The sequence below is a fragment of the Denticeps clupeoides genome, chromosome 13, assembly GCF_900700375.1.
Source record: "Denticeps clupeoides chromosome 13, fDenClu1.1, whole genome shotgun sequence".
NCBI lineage: Eukaryota > Metazoa > Chordata > Actinopteri > Clupeiformes > Denticipitidae > Denticeps > Denticeps clupeoides.
The window spans coordinates 16,649,601-16,668,245 of record NC_041719.1 but is presented as its reverse complement, the minus strand read 5'-3'; the positions used below and the strand labels follow the sequence as shown (position 1 = coordinate 16,668,245).

The window sequence follows — 18,645 nt, the reverse complement described above, 5'->3', positions numbered from 1 at the left end:
CACTCCTGGCCTTAATGGAGATATCGTAGGCTTTGTTGTAAAGCTGAACCCAATTAGGGTTTCCTCACCTGAACATTGTGTGTAAATCTGATTTAACACTCTAACGTGTCTGGGTTAAGCCCACACTAGCCATATGCCAAAGATTAGTTCCTAGATCACACACACCAAGGACTCACACTGGTCGCCACCATGACCCACTACCCAACAAGTCATGACCCCAACAAGTGGTGCCTTGAGAGTCCATCACTCATTTGATTCTGATGTCTCAATCTTCTGTAAAGTGTGACTGGTGCTAAATGAAATGAAGCAGTTTTCCTAAAATGTGTTTATCTTAGAAAAACAACACACAGCCTGAGGAAGAAATCAGTCACCAACGTCTATTAAAACTTTTCTTGATACCAGTAATGGTCTTATATAACAAGTACATAATAGTTATGTATTTTTAAAAGTAATGAAGCAGGGCAGTGAAAGTCCTTTTGTGCCTTTAATTTCAAGTCGATTTTCAGATCAGATTTACTGGATGTTATCAACTAATACATACAGCCAGTATGTATATATGCTAAAAATGTAAACTTTTCATGAGCTGAACTGTACAAGACGCTGAGAGACTTTAAGCTCCCATGATGGTAGCACACCCTTTGTATGAGTGCCATGGTGCTTTCAGACACCCATGGAATACAGGTGAATAAAGGCCGGTGGGGGAGGGTGTCACATTCAGGATTCAGTTGAGTTAAGCATCCAAGTGTTTGGTGAGTCGACGGAGCTTCTCCTTCTTGTTCCGGTTGCCATGCTTTTTCCATGGCTTTCCCTCTGGCTGCTCTGCCCCAGGTTTCCCCCGTCCAAGCGGACCACTGCCTGGCTTATAACCCATGACCGACTGCACACCTTTGGTTAATGCCCTCACATTTTCCTGCAACAGAATTATAGTGATTATGTGTGTGTGAGTGTGATTTAATAAAAGTGAACAAAGCAATAAAAACCCACCTGATGGAAGAAGTTCTTGTCAACCGTGTTTTCTATTCTCGTAAATTTGTTTGCCTTGTTGTGTAAGGTGGAGGACACCCCATCTGTTGGAATGCTGGAGTTTTTAAACCGGCTGTGCTGGGGCTGGAACTCTAAGGCATTGATGTGAGGAGGAGGATGACAGTAGAGCAGTTTTCCCTGAAAAAAAAAAAAAAAAAAAAAAAAAAAGAAGAAACGTGCAATCGAAGATCCATCTGCAGTAGTACAACTACCAACAATTGCATTTAAAATGACTTACATTGACGTAATCCTTGAGAATGTACCGGGCTGACCTGGACTGGTCAGGCTGTCCATGTGCAGTCATGAAACCTCTCATATCTGTGAGGAAAATATAAAACTGGGTGAGTCAAGGAAAGAAAATGTAATGAAACAAAAACTCAGGAGGCATCATGCCTTCTACACAGAAAGCAGGAAAATTGATTTAATCAGCTCACATCCATATGCCATTAGCAGCTCTTCAGAAGTGGGAGGTCGTTCGGGGTCCTCGTCCTCTCGTGGCCGGATGATGTTGATGCCATAGGTTGCCTCCAATACCTCACGAGGAATAGTCTGACACACGTCAACAGATTAAGGTAATTTTGACACTGAAATCTACGCAAGGTTTTACAATGAAGAAATAATCCTAAAATGTCCCGTTATCCCTTTGGATGGAAGGATATTAAGGAGATGGCAGGAACATGGTCCCTCATCTGGTCGATGGGCAGGATGCCACAGCAGATCATCTCGGCTTTGGTAGAAACAAAGGAGGGCATGACCAGGCCTGGGCAGTCGCACAAACACAGGCCTGGCTCCACAAACAGAGTCTTTTTTTAAACAAAAAAAGAAAAATACATGTGACTTAATGACATGATATGTAACCGATGTCACGTCCTAGAAAAAAAAAATTGAGGACTGTGAGGTCTTGCACATATTGGTAATGCAATTCTGTCTTTAGTTGTACTCAAAATGGCATTACAATTATGAAGCAAAAACTGTCTAAGTTTTGAAGAACAAACATGTCAGAAACATGAAAGACCATTAAATGTTAAGGTTCAATTTTATTACTTAATGACAACTGACCCTGAATGAATCCTCGCTCTTCACAGACACAATCACACGTCATTTAATTGTTCTTTGTCCATAACGTACATATACAGTACTGTGCCAAAGTTTTAGGCAGTAGTGAAACTCCTACAAAAATCTTTAGATTTATTTTGACACATAATGTCATTATTTATTGAAAAAAAATCTGTAATAAATGTTTTTTTGGGTAATCAATATTTGGTTATATGTTTGACTGTTTTTTGTTAATTTTGTTTAGACTTCTTTATTTTTTTTGTATTGGTGCGCTTAAGACTTTTGCACAGTACTGTACGTTGCAGGCAGGGCACTAGCAAAACCAAACTCTCCAAGCTCTCCATTGCTCTCCAGATGTTACGACAACTGTCAGAAGCCGAGGGAAAAGAAAAGTCTCTTGCCTGAAAGTGCTTGGTGTGTCCAGGTGTAGCAGAAACAGAGACTTTCTTGTTTCTGAAAATAGTGTTGATGGTTGAACTTTTGCCCACATTTGGATAGCCCACCTTTATGTAGCAAGGTCACAAAAGCAAATGCTGTTATTAATATATATATCTTAAGGATCTGCAAAGCAAATAGGAATCATATTACTGGTACATCATGGAATTATAATTAAACAAATGCAACTAAAGGATTACTTATCATTTTTAAAACGAACAGCTACATTTATCCAATGAACGTAAACATCTGATGTTGTTAATTAATAATAATCACTGTAAATTGACCTTAACTGTAAAATTATTATATACTGTAAATCCCTGACTTTCTTGCATTTATAAAGCGTTCTTATGGTCAAAAGAATGCTAGTTTCATAAATTAAGCACTGAGGTAAAACACCCACCAAGCCTATTGTGATCTGGCCCTCTTTGTATTGGGATCCAGCATGCGAGGCTTTGAACATGTCCAGCAACTCATCTTTACGGAGCAGACGACTGGAGTTCCGGAATGTTGATGCATTGATTGAGCTCCTGTTTTCTGAAATGCTCTCCTCTTCATCCCCTTCTTCCTCCTCTGAGCAGGTCTGCCAGTCCTTGTCGTCTACATTAACACCAAGTACTAGATCGTCGTAGTCATCTTCCTCTTCTTTTACTTCATCCTCCTCCTCTCCCTCCCCCTCAATTCCTCCTGAACAGGTGGAATGGAAGGTCGATGCCATTCCCTCTTCCTCTGCGTCACTCTGCTCATCTTCACCACATTCTTCACCCTGAATTGTTAAGAACAAAAGTTCTTTTTTATTTCAGACCCCTACAACTGGTAAAGTGATAAAGTGAAGTGATTGTCATTGTGATACACAGCAGCACAGCACACGGTGCACACATTTGCACTGCACTGCATTGAACCATCAACCTTGGTGACAGGCGCCCGAGGAGCAGTTTGTGGGGACGGTGCTTTGCAGATCGGGATTCGAACCGGCAACCTTCTGATTACCGCTAGGCCACCACTTGAAGTTATTTCATTAGAACAACAATGTACAGATCTCTAATTTCATGTGTTCATACGCAGTCGTATTGCGTGCGGCCAATCAATGCACAATGCAACATGTGGTGACGCACAAAGTAAACAATGATGAGTGGTTTAAGCGGGGATTTGCATGGCGGAGGTGCAATTATGGAAGATGCAAAGAGTTACATCACCATCAGACCTACAGAAATGAATGGGAGATGGAGACCAGTTTCACTGGGTGGTTAAAGCCTGCAGCAGCACTAACAGTAGAGCTTCCTGTTCATTTCATAACTTGTAAATTATATTCTGGGCTGTACAGTGTACACTCCACACAGGTTCAGGCGCTTTTCGGCCAAAGGTGGTATTTACAACATTCTGTAGATAAAAGTTGCCCTATACACTATAACATACACATACACACCATGCTCAGAAAATCTGCTAATTTTCTGAGCATGGTGAAATTGGTGTGTATAATTATTCCCAAAATGCAATCATTTTAAGTTGCTGGTACTTCAACATGTAGGATCTGGCAACGCTGATTCCGCCCAATACTTGGAGATGTATGTTTAGAGGGTACTGGGGAGGGATTGGGCTCAGTAAGAAGATGGGAATCCAGCAGGTCTACTTTACCTTATCCTCTGCATCCAGCCTTTGCCCCTCAGCCAAAGCAGACCAAAACACAGCCCTGATCCCCTCTTTCTGGAAGTATCTGGCCCAGATTCGACGCTGCTCTCGAGTCAGCAGGTCTGCTTTGTTCAACAGCAGCATGTTCACCTTATTCTTCGAGACCTCCTTCACATAGCATTCCTAGCAAAACACAGATATGCCGTGCATGTGAGGGGAAAAATAAATTGTTTAAAATCAAATCAAACCCAGTTATTTTTACTCACAAGGTCTGGACAACGAAACAGAAGGGGGCTCCGGGCGTCCACAATCTGCACCACAATATCACTGGAAGTAAAGGGTTAGGAAAGTTACATTAAAGGGCATATTCAGGGACATTAAGTTCCCAGAGAACAGGGAGGGTTCAGTACATAACAATAGGCTACAACCTTCTCTCAATGACTCTCCAAAGCTGTCTCCAGAAATCCAAATTCCTCTCAAAGGGGGTGAGGATCAGCTTCTGCTCCTCCTCTAACCTAAACAAGTGTTTAAGCGTTTTTTAGAATTTTTATGGTGCAGTGCTATGTTGTTCTGATGTTACGATAGGGCTGTCAGATTCAAGATCTTAACAGCCTTGAGAGCAACAATTATTAACAATTATTTGTGAATTTCTAAAACGGCAAAACAAGAATAGTGTGTTTTCCTTCTCTCCAAGCCGGGTTGCATTTCTTCATCTCTGAAACTAAACACATGAATACATCCCATGCAGTGTATTAGGGAAAAAAAAAAAAAAAAAAAAAAGATTATGTTCTTGACCTGGCCAACTCTCTCCTCCATTGCAGAAAAGAGTCTCTCTCGGCTTGCTGAAGAATCTCTGGACTTGTGTTTTCATCCCAGTGAGGCCTGGATCAAACACAACCAACCATAAAATACATAGTGTGAAGGAAAGAAGATTTATTCCCATTTTTATATTGGACTAACTATGCTGCACAACTTAACATACCTGCGAGGAATTCGTAAGAGCTTTCTGTTTTCTTCATGGAGCCGCTTCAGCCTCTGAGACTCCTCGGGTGTCAGGAGACCCGCCCTGGCTTCAGCAGGCACAAATTTTATGTTGAGCTTTTCTAAGAGGAAAGCAAAGCTATGGTCAGTCTGATTTCCACAAACGCACCGCTCGTTCATTTGTGTGGCGTTCAGGGGCAATTCTGTTCAACAGAACAACCTGCGACAAACTCGGTCCCGGCGAGTTCGGCGGTGGCCAGGAAGTCGTCCAGTGAGCTCTGCTCCGTCACCGACTGCAGGTTCAAGCGACCCCAGTCGTAGCCATCATTCAGCTCACTGGTGTGGAGCTGGTAAACACAGAAACAGAGCCACAATGAGAGCGACTGACTAGAGCACGACCCTCGAGCTAGTAGCCTGGCGGGTAACACACTCGCCTATGAACCAGAAGACCCAGGTTCAAACCCCACTTACTACCATTGCGTCCCTGAGCAAGACACTGAGCAAGACACACACCCTAAATTGCTCCAGGGGGACTGTCCCTGTAACTACTGATTGTAAGTCGCTCTGGATAAAGGCGTCAAAGGATGCTGTAAATGTGACCAGAGCAGCGCTCACCCAGGCGTCGTTTCTCCTGGCGCCGCGGCCTGCGTTCAGACGCTCCTTAATCAGAGCCCTGCCGAGTGCAGACACTTCTTTCTTCTTTTTACCCATCCTTCCTATCGATTATATATATATATTAAAAAAACACACTACGCCTCAATAAAACCCGATTTCAAGAACTCGAACCCTGCTTGTCATCACATGTGTACAGTGTTTTGGTAAAGGAAGGAAGTAGACCGGAATGGACCACTGCAAATACAAGGGCAGGGGAAACTCAGCATTGGGAAATATATATATCTATATATTTTAAATATGCTACTCAGTGTTATAAAGAATAACTTAAAAAGTGTATTGCACATAACGCAAGATACGTGTTTTAAACAAAGGTTATGTCCAATAATTTACTAAATGGTTTATTCCAAGGTGTGTATCTTTTAAAACGGTCCTCGGGAAACACGAAAACGTCATATGAATGGTCCTAATTACAAAAATGTTGGAATCCATTGAAAGATAATTAATTGCACTCGGTGGGCTTTAAGTGCTCATTTTTATAGAGAGAGAATCTAATCGAAGCGAAACATGTTTCATTACAAAAACTACACGTTGATGTCTATTTAGAAAGTGGATGTCTGGGTGATGTCTGGATGTCAGGGTGATGTCTGAATTGTTTTTCACTCAATTAAAAAAAAAATCCTTTGCAATTTTGTTGAAAGCCAGTTTGGCGAAATTGAACTTTTGACACGATTGTGGCGATGTTCCATTAATGGTCGATAGGTGACGACGTAACACCTTTTCATCGTGGTGCACCGCGGTCGAGCAATTATATATGGCTGACAAATAGCCTACTATACATCCTGCATGTTGCACTTATTTTCCTATTTAAGCAAGCAACTTCGATTCATTTAATCATTTAATTGGTTCAATATATATTTATAAGAAATAAATCATATCCGTAATAAAAAAGTATAATATATTGTGCACTTTGGACAAACGGGAAATATGATCATAAACATGAATTATAAAGTACAACATGATACCAGAGAAGTCACGGCGCTTTATTCACAATACTGCTCCCTTCTTTATCCTCTCTTTTGGTGCGTTCCAAGTTGTCGGAGGCGACGCGGTTCCCCCTCTGCGAGGAGACTTGGTTCAGCCCAGCGTATATAAACCCGCGCCTGACAGCTCCGGCACCTTACAAGCAGCCGCGCTGTCTCCGCACCAGCTCAAGGCGATGGACCGAGGAGCTGTGCGCGCCCATACCAGCACGTAGGCAGAAAACTACAAGTAATTTCCACCGCTGTGACTTCTAGATGACAAAGAGCTTCGACAGGACAGAACGTGGTAGTTCTAGATTCTGCAGTTCTAGATGCAACAGGAACGTACGATGCTGCCCTGGAGGAAGAACAAGTTCGACTTGATAGAGGAAGATAAGCAGTCCAAGCAGAAGGGTTATGCCGTGAGCCTCAACTACTCGGCGTTGACCTCCTTCGCCAAGTCGTGCCCCGAGAGCGCACTCAACCGGGTGGGCAGCATGTTCAAGTCCAAGAGGAAAAAGGTGAAGATCACCAGCGAGGACCCGACCTACACAGTGCTGTACCTGGGCAACGCCACCACCATCCAGTCCAAGGGTGAGGGCTGCACGGACGTGGCGGTCAGCAAGATCTGGGGCAAGAGCGAGATGGGCAAGAACGGCACCAAAATGAAGCTGACCATCAGCTCGCAGGGCATCCGCATGGTGCACGTGGACGACAAGGCGCGGAGGCCGGGGCATCTGTACCTGCTGCACAGGATAACCTACTGCGTCGCCGACCCACGGCTGCCCAAAATCTTCGCCTGGATCTACCGCCACGAGATGAAGCACAAGGCGGTGATGCTTCGCTGCCACGCGGTGCTCGTGTCCAAACCGGAGAAGGCCAAAGCCATGGCGCTGCTCCTCTACCAGACCTCGGCCACGGCCCTGGCCGAGTTTAAGAGGCTCAAGCGCAGGGACGATGCCCGGCACCAGCAGCAGCAGCTGATCGGGGACCAGACCATCCCCTTGGTGCCCCTGCGGAAGCTCCTGAATGGACAGTGTTACTACAAACCCCCCGTGGAGCGCAGCAGGAGCGCGCCCAAACTGGGCTCCATCACCGAGGACCTGATCGGCGAGGAGGAGGAGGAGAAAGCCATGCACTTCGAGTGCGAGGATATCCTGGACAGTCCCGACGGAAAGCAGGAGCTGTCCCAGATCATCAACGACCTGGGCGAGATGAGCATAGGGAATGACGTTCAGACGCTGAAAGCGGACCTCAGGGTGACCCGTCTGCTGTCGGGCGAGAGCACGGGGAGCGAGTCGTCCATAGAGAGCAACCAGGAGCTGATCCCCCTGAGCAACGGCTTCCAGGAAGGAAAAGTGCAGGAGATTGGCTGAGAGCCTCCATCGCCTGGAGGAACGTGTGGACCTGCAGCACCGTGCCTCCTCTCGCCCACCCACGACTTGAAAGGATGCCAGGGGTCGTGTCCAGGGGTCTGTTTTTGGACGAATGTGGACTGATTCGGCAGTGATTCCCAACCCAGTCCCGCGGCTCGCTGTGGCGGGCGTGTGATTAAAATGACTGGGTTGGGAAGCGCTGGAACGATGGAAACTTGCACAGCGACACTTCATTAGTGGGGGGTCTTCTGGCACCACAAACCGGGGGGTCCTGTCCAGCACAACCCTAGCCCTTGGCCAGGAGTCACGGCAGAAATTCTGAGCAGGTTAAGGTGCTTAAGATGCTGCACTGATCCCCTGGCTTCTGCGTAGCCCCCGTTAAGAGGGTTTAAGCTTGTTTACCCAGCCGGTGTCCTCTCTTAAGATGCCTTTTGCAAAATAACGGTCAAGTATGATGTAACCTGTGGTTCTGAAAAAAAAGAATTCCTTAAAAAAATAGACACCAGCAGTGAAGACATTGCTGCTGCACCCCCTCCTTTCAGCAGAAGGAACTTGTTTGTTTTGCACTGTCATGGAATTCATTTGAGTATTACGTTTGTCATTTTGTCCTGCTAAATGTTCTCATAAACATAACTGTCATATCTTTGCTGTGCAAAAGAATAAAAAAAAGCCTGTATAAATGCGTCTGAAGGTGTAAATAATGAAATGCAACATGTAAACTATATTGTTTCTTTTTTTATAAGGAAGGAAACGTGGTTTGTTTCTGTGATTCTCACAAAACTGCCAATAAAAAAATGGAAAGAAATGGAAGTTTGAGCGTTTTGAGGTCTGGTGGTGGAAAAGGTCGAAAATCTGGGTGCCAACATGGGCCTAGTGCCCAAAAACATGCCATGGAGGCACATACATCACACAAGCTCTGCTGAAGAATTGTATGCATGCTGTGTGTACTGTGTGTGTGTGTGTATATATATATAAAAATCATAGTGCACTCTCTTCCGTTTACTCCTCCCTGAGCCCTATATTTAATAATTTAATAATGAATTATCATCTGTCTTGCCTGTTGCAACACTTGACATCTGTAACACTTGCTGCTTGAGGCTTAATGTCACATGTTCAGCACAGTGAACTTCATTGGCCAAAAAAGACTTGCTGTTGTTGTTGGAGGCCTGGAGCCTGGAACACCAGCTGCCGTGGGCAGCATTCCTACTGTCCGGGCTGTGCATGCTGCGTGCGATTGGACCACCATAAGAGCATTAATGGGAATCTCGGTGTCTCTGAATCTGATTAAAAATGCTAATGAATCCGCCATTTGCCACCAGTTTTAGGGAAAGGACGCGTGCATGGCACCTGACACAGGATATCATGCGTTCATTTTTTTTTTCTCTCATGGCAGCGGGGACAGTTTTTCCTCTGCCGAGAGCCGCGGGGACAGCAGCATTGACATGGGTATTGATATTCCAGACAGGGCTGCACCTCCAGACTTGCCTTCCAGGGCTTTCACCCAGAAACCCAGAGTGCACAAACAACCACGGGAAGCTAATGAGGAGCAACACAGGGAACCCGGTCAAGCGTCGGCCTGGAAAAGCCCAACTTTTAGCATCTTTGGCTGCAGCTCATTAGAAGAAAAGACGCAAAAGATCTCATCAGCACAGCGGAGACAAACGAGCAGAGTCGCCTCATTAGAATTTCATTCGTGGCTCACGTGAGACAATGAGACCCAGGTCTCTCTGCCGGGGCTCCTGTTCCACTTGTCTTTTCAGTGGGGAAGAGCGTGAAAAATAACACCATGGGGAGCGCAGGCCAAGCCCGTGTCTCTGTTTTTCTTCCGAAACAGCTCTTGATAAAGACTTCCCTCTTCAATTAATACTTCAGATAGTGCGGCCTCTGGGCTTAAACAAACAGAAACAACCGAGGACCCGGCGCTTCGAATGTCCTACAAAAAGAACAGAGCGTCCCATTAGTCTTTCACGGTCGGCGTCCTGGTCCCACGTTTTCCACTAAAGACCTATTTTAGCCATTCGGAAACCGTGTGGACATCACTAAATGGAATCAGTGTGCATTACGATAGTGATCGAGTTGTGCCATGTGTGGACATTGTGGGTCTGCAGACCACCAGTGGAAGAGAGTGTCTTTACTGTCTATAACTGTCTTTCAACCTTCGTAGAACGTTGTGTGAACGTGTGATTCATCACTGCACACGTAACATTTATATTTGCTCTGTCACACGCTCGAGGCACTAGAGTAGGGAAAGATATAATAGAGCAAACGCTTTAGTAAAGTATTCATCAGCTATTATTATTATTTATCATTATTGTTATTTTGTGTAAGTCCAATGAACCAAATAAATCAACCGTGCTGCGCTAAGAAATGAAAAGGAATGCTAAAGACACTTCAGTGTCAGATGAGGGTTCCTTGTCACCATGGAGGTCAATATGGGCTTAAATAGCGTCTGTTGACGGTTGGAATTTAGGCGACGGTCTCGTTCCGGCGGCGACGACAACAACAACAAAACCGTTATCAGGACCTTCTAAAAATACGCCCACCCCTCAGGCCGATGGACCTGATAAAACACACTGGCAGGAAAATCAGGACGAATAACTCTCTGCAGCGCTCTCGAGAATCAAAGGGCCGGCCTCCGCGGGCGTCCGGTCATGTCGAGCAACTCAAAACCCCAAACATTCTGCTCAGGGAAGCTGGACCGGGACACGGCGTCCGTCGGCCTCCAGGTGTGGTGGTGCGGCAGGGGTGAGACGAGACGAGAGCCTGTCTAATCTGACACCGCCTTGGACACTCCCCAGCTGCTGGCCAGACGATAAGGAACGCGGGGGCTCCGGCGCCACTGACGCAGTACCTGGTGGTTTCGATTTGACAGCTGAGCGCAAGTGGGCCATCACAGTTCACGTCAGCTCAGGATCAGTTGTTGACGGATTAAACTGATCCAGAGGAAAGCGAACTCATTTTCTCCAGAGACTCTGTACGTTTACCGATCGGATTTTGAACCATATTTACATTTACATTTACATTTACAGCATTTATCAGACGCCCTTATCCAGAGCGACTTACAATCAGTAGTTACAGGGACAGTCTCCCTGGAGCAACTTAGGGTTAAGTGTCTTGCTCAGGGACACAATGGTAGTAAGCGGGATTCGAACCCGGGTCTTCTGGTTCATAGGCGAGTGTGTTACCCACTAGGCTACTACTACCATATACACGTGACTGTCCATTCAGTCACCCCAAAGAAATATTAGCACCCTGGGCGGATCTGTGTGCTGGTAAAACACAAATCAGGGACAGGCCAACACTCAACAGACGATCCAGTTTCCCCTGGAGACTCATAGATAGCGGTCAGTTATTTATGGTCTTCCGTTTGCAGGGAGGAAATGGAATAATAATAACAGGAGGGCCGAAAAATTCCAAGGCCGACTCCAGTGTGTTTGTTTGGGATGTGCAATTCAATCAAAATGGCTCCACAAATTTGCCAGATTGGCCTCTGTGTCTTCAGATGAAGAGTAACTAGGAGACACTGTAGCTGTGGTGACATCAGCTGGCACTGCAAACATTTGGCATCATTGCGGGATTATTAAAATGATTCGACTTGATTTGTCAGCTTGTGTACTGTCATTTTAAACAAGCTGGAGAAATATTTTGTGTATGATCTTTCATAAAAGCCAATCTTTGCTTACTCTTAATGTGTAATAATATGTGTAAGTTTAATGGGTGGCAGGCTAATTATGTAATTAATATGATAATTGCCCTTTGTTCTATGAGACGACACCTGCTGAGGACCAATTTTCCCTCAATTTGTGTCGTTATAGGCTTTACTTCTTCCAACCCTCAATAGAGGAGCAAATGTTCTCAAAAACTTATCTTTCAGGAATTACATTAAAAAGTGAGATAGAAATGGTTGAATGATATTGAATGAAAACGATGTCTGACAAAATGCAGATCACAGCACACGTCGCAACTAGCATGCTGGGTTACGGCTGCAGGGCGTGGTCTCAAGTGGACCGGGCACAGGGCCTCACACCTACGATCAAATGCAGAGTCGCCAATGCACAATGCACTATTGCATGCTTTTGACGGGCGGGAAAAACCCGGAGTAAACCCGCACCAACGCAGCATGCAACACTATGGCTGATGTGAACTTGTGACATATTGGCATGTATGCACAGCCCTCATGCAGAGGGTGCCACAATGTCCTGGCACATCTTCTCGAGCACATACCTGTGCTCGAGACATATCGAGCACAGGTATATACTTACAAGAAGAAAATTAGAAATATGAGCAATGTACTGTAAGAAGTGAAAAACTGCCAGGTGGATGATTGTGGCATCCTGTGACAGAGCTGGAGGCTGATCAGGTGTGGTTGACCCTCATGTGTGGCAATAGGTTCCCTGAAAGAATGTAAAAAACGTTCTTTTGTTCCACACAGGACAATGCAGACTGAAGCAGACGTGACATCTAGGAAATGTGTTGGTCTGAGGTGCACCCACAACCATACTGACGATTGCTCTTGATTTTTAGAGATTTTAAAACTGTCATTGCTGAATCAACGTAGTCATTGCTGAAATCAAGACACACATAAATACACAGTTCAGTTAAGCCTTAAAAAAAAATGGGTGAGAATGTCATAATTTCATGGAGACTCACATTTTTCATTCTGTACATTTTTGTATCAGCTTTTGTTTGATTTTGTATGTGAAACTGTTCATTCATGTAAAATACAGGAATGTGTAACAGCAAAACCCACGTTAGAGAGGGATAGACAGACAATATTTCTGATACAATACTTAAACGGTAATTTAAAACAGAAAATAGTAATGGGGTGATAGTAGCCTAGTAGCTAAGACACTGGCCTATGTACCAGAGGTACCAGAAGTCCCAGGTTCAAACACCACTTACGACCATTGTGTCCCTGAGCAACCCTGAGCACCCACTTTACCCTGGGTGTCTTCCGAAGTTGCTCCGAAAGGACATATACATGTGTTATGAGGAAGTGTAATTTTGTTGAAAGTGGCTGGATGTACAGCCGCTACAGTACAGTATGTGAGAACAATGCTCAAGTCTGCAGGGGTGGGAGAGTCGGGAATCTGTCATATTGGTACGCGCAGGTGGAAACGGTTGTTCATTTGGGGACTGCATGTAGGATAATTGAGAGATGATATGAACACCATGGTAGAGTCAGATCTTGCAGACGCTGAAGAAGGGAAACACCAGAGACCATGAGACTGCAGCAATGTGGTCTGTAAATGAGGGCTGGCTGTCAACCACCACAAGACTCTTTGTAGATGCGGTTGAGGATGTGACAGCAGAGGGAGGATTGGCCAGAACTGAGAAGACGACTTGCATTTGGTAATCTTTTATTCATGAAGAGCTGTCAGTAAGAGGCATAAAGCAATATGGAAGCTGACCCCTGCCATACAAGACAATGAACATAGGGGTCAACACTGACAGGGTGATGACGTCAACCGAGGTCCATCCATTCCCAAACATCATTTGTCTAAGGATGATGCTCAGGGCTACAATCAGTGACAACAGTCCCCCTGTTCTGTTTACTGCCATTCATGGCAGTAGATTAGTCCTGAGAGATTAGTCCTGACCTCTGGCCAAGGAGCAAAGTTTATAGCCCTTCACCATTTCATCAGTTATGACACATTTGACACTATTCACTCACAGTCCTTGGCCCAAATCAAGCAGGGTATAGATCATGTGTCAGTAGACCTGCACACACACAGATACACATACAGCATAAACCCTCCATAAACAGGACAGGACAGAACACAGAATGTTTCTTATACTCACAGAGACACACACACACAAAATAAATACATAAACTACACATGCTGCACATGATATGACAGTAACGTGGCACAATAACATGACATATTAGCAAGGTACATTTGTGAACATCGGTTTCCATGTATGCAATGGAGCACAGTTATTATTTAACAGGACATTCAGTTTGGAATAAATAGTCATTATTAATAAATGTAATATAATGAATCTTTATTAATGGCTCTTCAAATATAACATTTGGAACTGATTTATATCTGGATTACTATACACATTTGTCAGGGAGTAATCAGAAGGTTGCCGGTTCGAATCCCGAGCCGGGAATCCTGAGCAAAGCACCATCCCTATACATTGCTCCCCGGGCGCCTGTCATGGAGGTTAATGGTTAAAAGCAGAGGACACATTTTGTTGTGTTCATCGTGGGCTGTACTGCAGTGACAATCACTTCACTTTCACTTCACTTCACCTCACAATACAGGAAACACAGCGGGGAACACTCACAGAACTAATGCAGGCATAAGGACTAGAGACATTCAGGATACATTTATAACACACTCAGGGGCAGTCAGGCACACAGTGGACATAAAAAAAGGTTTGCATTAATTAATTTTACACACGTTAGTGAAATTCTGTGTGAACTTCTGACATTTTGAAAACTGTACATTGTGAGAATTATCCCTCATTCCTATACACACATGTGCACAAACCACATTCAGAAAGAAACCACATCTAGCATAATTATCCCATACAGGGTTGCAGCATTAGTAGCGCACTTGGCACGGTGTTTATTTAGATGTCGGGGTGGAGCGAGGAACGAGTCTGGGTGGAACGAGTTCAAGACTTTGGTGTTAACAACAATTTAATAAACTAACCAGCTAAAAAAGAAGAGGAAGTTGACACTGTGCACATGTTCATGTTTTGGCTTAAGTATTTATAAGGAGGAAGAGTTCGCACACAATTTGTCGCACTATAACCTTGTGTTCTCCCAGTCTGAGTAGTTGTGGTCTGACGGTTTGGCTTATAGACTTTGCGTTTTGCAGCCTTGAGGTGAACAAAACACAAACAGGAGAGTCTGTTTAGGCAGTCGGAAAGTTTCCATAGATGGTGATGACAAAGGGAGCGTGTTAAAGTGGAGCACCCCGTCACTTCCTTCCCCTCGCCTTTGTTCAAAATCTCCGGTGAACCTCAGCCCCACAGTCTCCCCTTGACCTCCCAGACTTCACAAAAGACAATTGACATCACTTGTGTGTCTGGTAATATACACAATATACACATGCACACAAATTTTCCCATCTTTGTTTTTAATAAAATAATGTCTCCTGTCCTCCACTCCCTACTTCTCTCTCTTTGCTTTCACCCACCGACACACAGATGTAATCCAGTAGTTTAGCAGGACCTGTTCAGTGACTCTGCCTGTATAAGATGACACCTTCTTGGAGTAATAACATACTGCAATGCTAGACAATCTGTGGCAATCCCAGCAAGACAGTTGCTCCAAATAGCTGACATTTCAAAATACAGTATGTATTTTACAGAATTGAGATTGCATCGGCATGCTGCTTTGGTCATTTGCAGAGTTCATGGGAATCAATGCATGAAGCACATGAAAAGTTGAGTAAATTGCTGTTATGCGGATCTTCAGGTCTAACAGGTCTGTCCTAGTCGAGCCAAGTTAAAAGTTCAAGCCTGCACCAATCCCCCCCCTCCTTTTATAGCATATTTTACATTTACTTTACATTATTGGTAAAAAGTGAGAATATAAAAGATGTGAAAATAACATGTTTATTTTAACATTTTCTAAAAAGTGTCTTCCAGCTGCTGTGCACTATTCAGTACATTATGTGGAATGGATTACAAAGCCCTCAGCTGTAAGGTCAGTGTCGAACTGGCCCATGTGTCACCTGTTCACGTGATGCAGTGTCACGACTACGGACTTACGGGGGAAGGAAGCGCAGAGGTCTGACATACTGGGAAGGGGTTTTTATTAACAAACAAAGAAATACAAATAAAGACTGGCGCGGTGGCCGAAAACGATTTAAACTTAAATAAAGAACATAAACAAACCCGTAGGCGTGTGGCGATTGCCAGAACTCAAAACACATAACACTAAACAAGGTCAAGTTCGTGCATAGAGTTCACGAAAATGCCAGCGACCCCGAACGGGCGGAACCTTCCGGCATTTATGGGGCGTCAGGATTAAAGTCAGGTGTGGAGGCCAGCTGCAGGCAATCCTGACAGAGCCCCCCCTCCAAGGGCTACGTCCTCGGAGCCCCAACAGTACCATCAGTGGAGGCGGCGGGGCGGACGGCGGCAACCACAGGGCTCCTGCCCTGCTGTATCCTCCCCTTGGAGGACCCGGTCCCTCGGGCTGGCTCCCCGGCGTGGTCAGGCGTGGCGGCCCCGGTCCCTCGGGCTGGCTCCCCGGCGTGGTCAGGCGTGGCGGCCCCGGTCCCTCGGGCTGGCTCCCCGGCGTGGTCAGGCGTGGCGGCCCCGGTCCCTCGGGCTGGCTCCCCGGCGTGGTCAGGCGTGGCGGCCCCGGACCCTCGGCCTGGCTCCCCGGCGTGGTCCCGCTTGGCGGCCCCGGACCCTCGGCCTGGCTCCCCGGCGTGGTCCCGCTTGGCGGCCCCGGACCCTCGGCCTGGCTCCCCGGCGTGATCCCGCTTGGCGGCCCCGGACCCTCGGCCTGGCTCTCCGGCGTGGTCCCGCTTGGCGGCCCCGGACCCTCGGCCTGGCTCCCCGGCGTGGTCCCGCTTGGCGGCCCCGGACCCTCGGCCTGGCTCCCCGGCGTGGTCCCGCTTGGCGGCCCCGGACCCTCGGCCTGGCTCCCCGGCGTGGTCCCGCTTGGCGGCCCCGGACCCTCGGCCTGGCCCCCCCGGCGTGGTCCCGCATGGCGGCCCCGGACCCTCGGCCTGGCTCCCCGGCGTGGTCCCGCATGGCGGGCCCCGGACCCTCGGCCTGGCTCCCCGGCGTGGTCCCGCATGACGGCCCCGGACTCCCGTACCTGCACACAATAATCAGGGCCGATCCATCTGGGTACGTGTGGGCCCTGTCTCCACATGTCCCCTCTGACACATCTTGTGTCACCCCCTGCACCGCGCAGGGAGATTGTCCCAGAGCCTCCGGCGACTGTTCCAGGCACCCCAGGCTGGTGCCTTCTGGGACTATGCAGCCCCTCTCGCTGCCCGGCCCTGGTGCCAAGGGGGGGGCATTGCCAGACCATCCGGCTAGCCCCTTCTGCGTCCGTTGGGACAAGCAGGCCCTCTTCCTGCCTGTCCCAGCTGGGTCCTCATGCCTACCCGGGGGCTCTATGGCGCTCCACCCCTCTGGAGGCAGACGCAGGCCCATGCCTGCCCCGCCCTCCTCACTGGCTACCGGAGGACCCAGCTCCATCGCTTCCCCACCTCCCCTCCCCTCAGGAGGAGTCCCCAACCCGAACTGCACCCCCCCAAAAAATTCTTTGGGGGAGCACCCCCCCCGACTGGACTTAGGGGTACCTTGGGGCTTGTCCACCTCGCCTTGGACCAGCACATTCGGGTCAGGAACCTCCTCCCTGGGGTTCGGCTCCGCAGCTGGGTCGCCATCTGGTGGACACAAAGAGGGGAACTGGGGGCGACATACGGACACATATGCCACACAGACACACACAGACAGAGACAGACAGAAGAGAGGGTCGTCTGGCTCCCTCTCTGGGCTCTCTGGGACCTCCTCAGGGGGCACAGCCAGGATCTCGGGAGGAGCGACCTTCTCGTCGCCCACCAGTGCTGGGTCTTCTTGCCCCGGATCCTGACTGGCACTGGATGTGGTGGAGGGGCAGAGTTCGATCCCTGGCTCAGGCCGATCAAACTCCGCCCTCAGTCTCTGTTGGAAGTCCCGAAAACTCCTGTCTGTCTCTCCCTGCTGCCAGAGGGTTGTGCTCCAGCCCCATGCTGATCCAGTCAGACACGTGAGGATGGTAGTGATCTCGTCTGTGTCTGCTGCCCCACTGAAGGGTCCCGGGACAATTGGGCGGTCCCACACGGGGCTGGGCACGTCGCTGGAGATGGTGGTAGGTGTGTGGTGTGGAGGGGGGTGGACGTCTTCTCCAGCAGGTGTGGACGCTGGTGCTGCGCTGCCATTTTGCTGGGGAACGTCCGGGCAGAGGGAATGCGGGTCGGCGACTGGAGCAGGAATGGAGGATTCCCTGCGAGGCAGTCCCGGCAGCGCAGTTGCTGGCTGGCGACCTCCCGTCGCCCTCTTCCACCAGCTTTCCTCACACTGCTGGGAGGGACGTGGGTCTCCACGGACCTCGTGACGCTCCTGGATGGGCGCGATGGGCGGAGCCATCCCGGCACCGACTGCCCAAACGGCGTCATCCTGGTCGTCGTCCGTGTCAACCTCGTACCCCCGGAAGTCACATGGGTCATCACGGACGCCGCGATGATCTCGGACGCGCACGCTGGGCGGAGCCATCCCGGCACCGACCGCCCACCGAAAATCCACGTCATCATCGCTTTCGTCATCCGTGTCCTCCCACCGGTGACTCCAAGGGTCGTCCACCCTGCGGACATCCTGGACCCATGGCGCGATAAGCTCCCATGGGCAGTACTCTGGCCATTCGGGCTGGAGGCTGCCCACCTCCTCGCTGGAGGAACGCCGCCGTTGTTGTTGCCGCTTCTCACCCCCCTGGAAGTGACGTGGGTCCCCACGGACCTTGCGACGATCGCAGACTGGCGCGATGG

At 47.9% G+C, this 18,645-nt stretch overlaps 2 protein-coding genes across 2 annotated transcripts; one reads left to right on the top strand and one right to left on the bottom strand.

Annotated features, from left to right (window-relative positions):
* Nucleotides 1-363: 363 nt before the first annotated feature.
* On the bottom strand, nt 364-5,950 carry lsg1 (large 60S subunit nuclear export GTPase 1). Its single transcript, XM_029000817.1, has 14 exons — nt 5,740-5,950; nt 5,345-5,471; nt 5,126-5,246; nt 4,939-5,025; nt 4,572-4,658; nt 4,410-4,470; nt 4,150-4,326; nt 2,918-3,280; nt 2,481-2,582; nt 1,683-1,826; nt 1,458-1,581; nt 1,262-1,341; nt 985-1,161; nt 364-910 (listed from the first exon to the last, which is right to left on the bottom strand). The coding sequence occupies exons 1-14, from the start codon at nt 5,833-5,835 to the stop codon at nt 731-733; spliced, it is 1,926 nt and encodes a 641-aa protein (XP_028856650.1). The 5' UTR covers nt 5,836-5,950; the 3' UTR covers nt 364-730.
* Nucleotides 5,951-6,930: 980 nt separating this feature from the next.
* fam43a (family with sequence similarity 43 member A) lies at nt 6,931-8,939 on the top strand. Its single transcript, XM_029001240.1, has one exon. It carries the CDS (start codon nt 7,091-7,093, stop codon nt 8,132-8,134), a length of 1,044 nt encoding a protein of 347 aa, XP_028857073.1. The 5' UTR covers nt 6,931-7,090; the 3' UTR covers nt 8,135-8,939.
* Nucleotides 8,940-18,645: the final 9,706 nt, after the last annotated feature.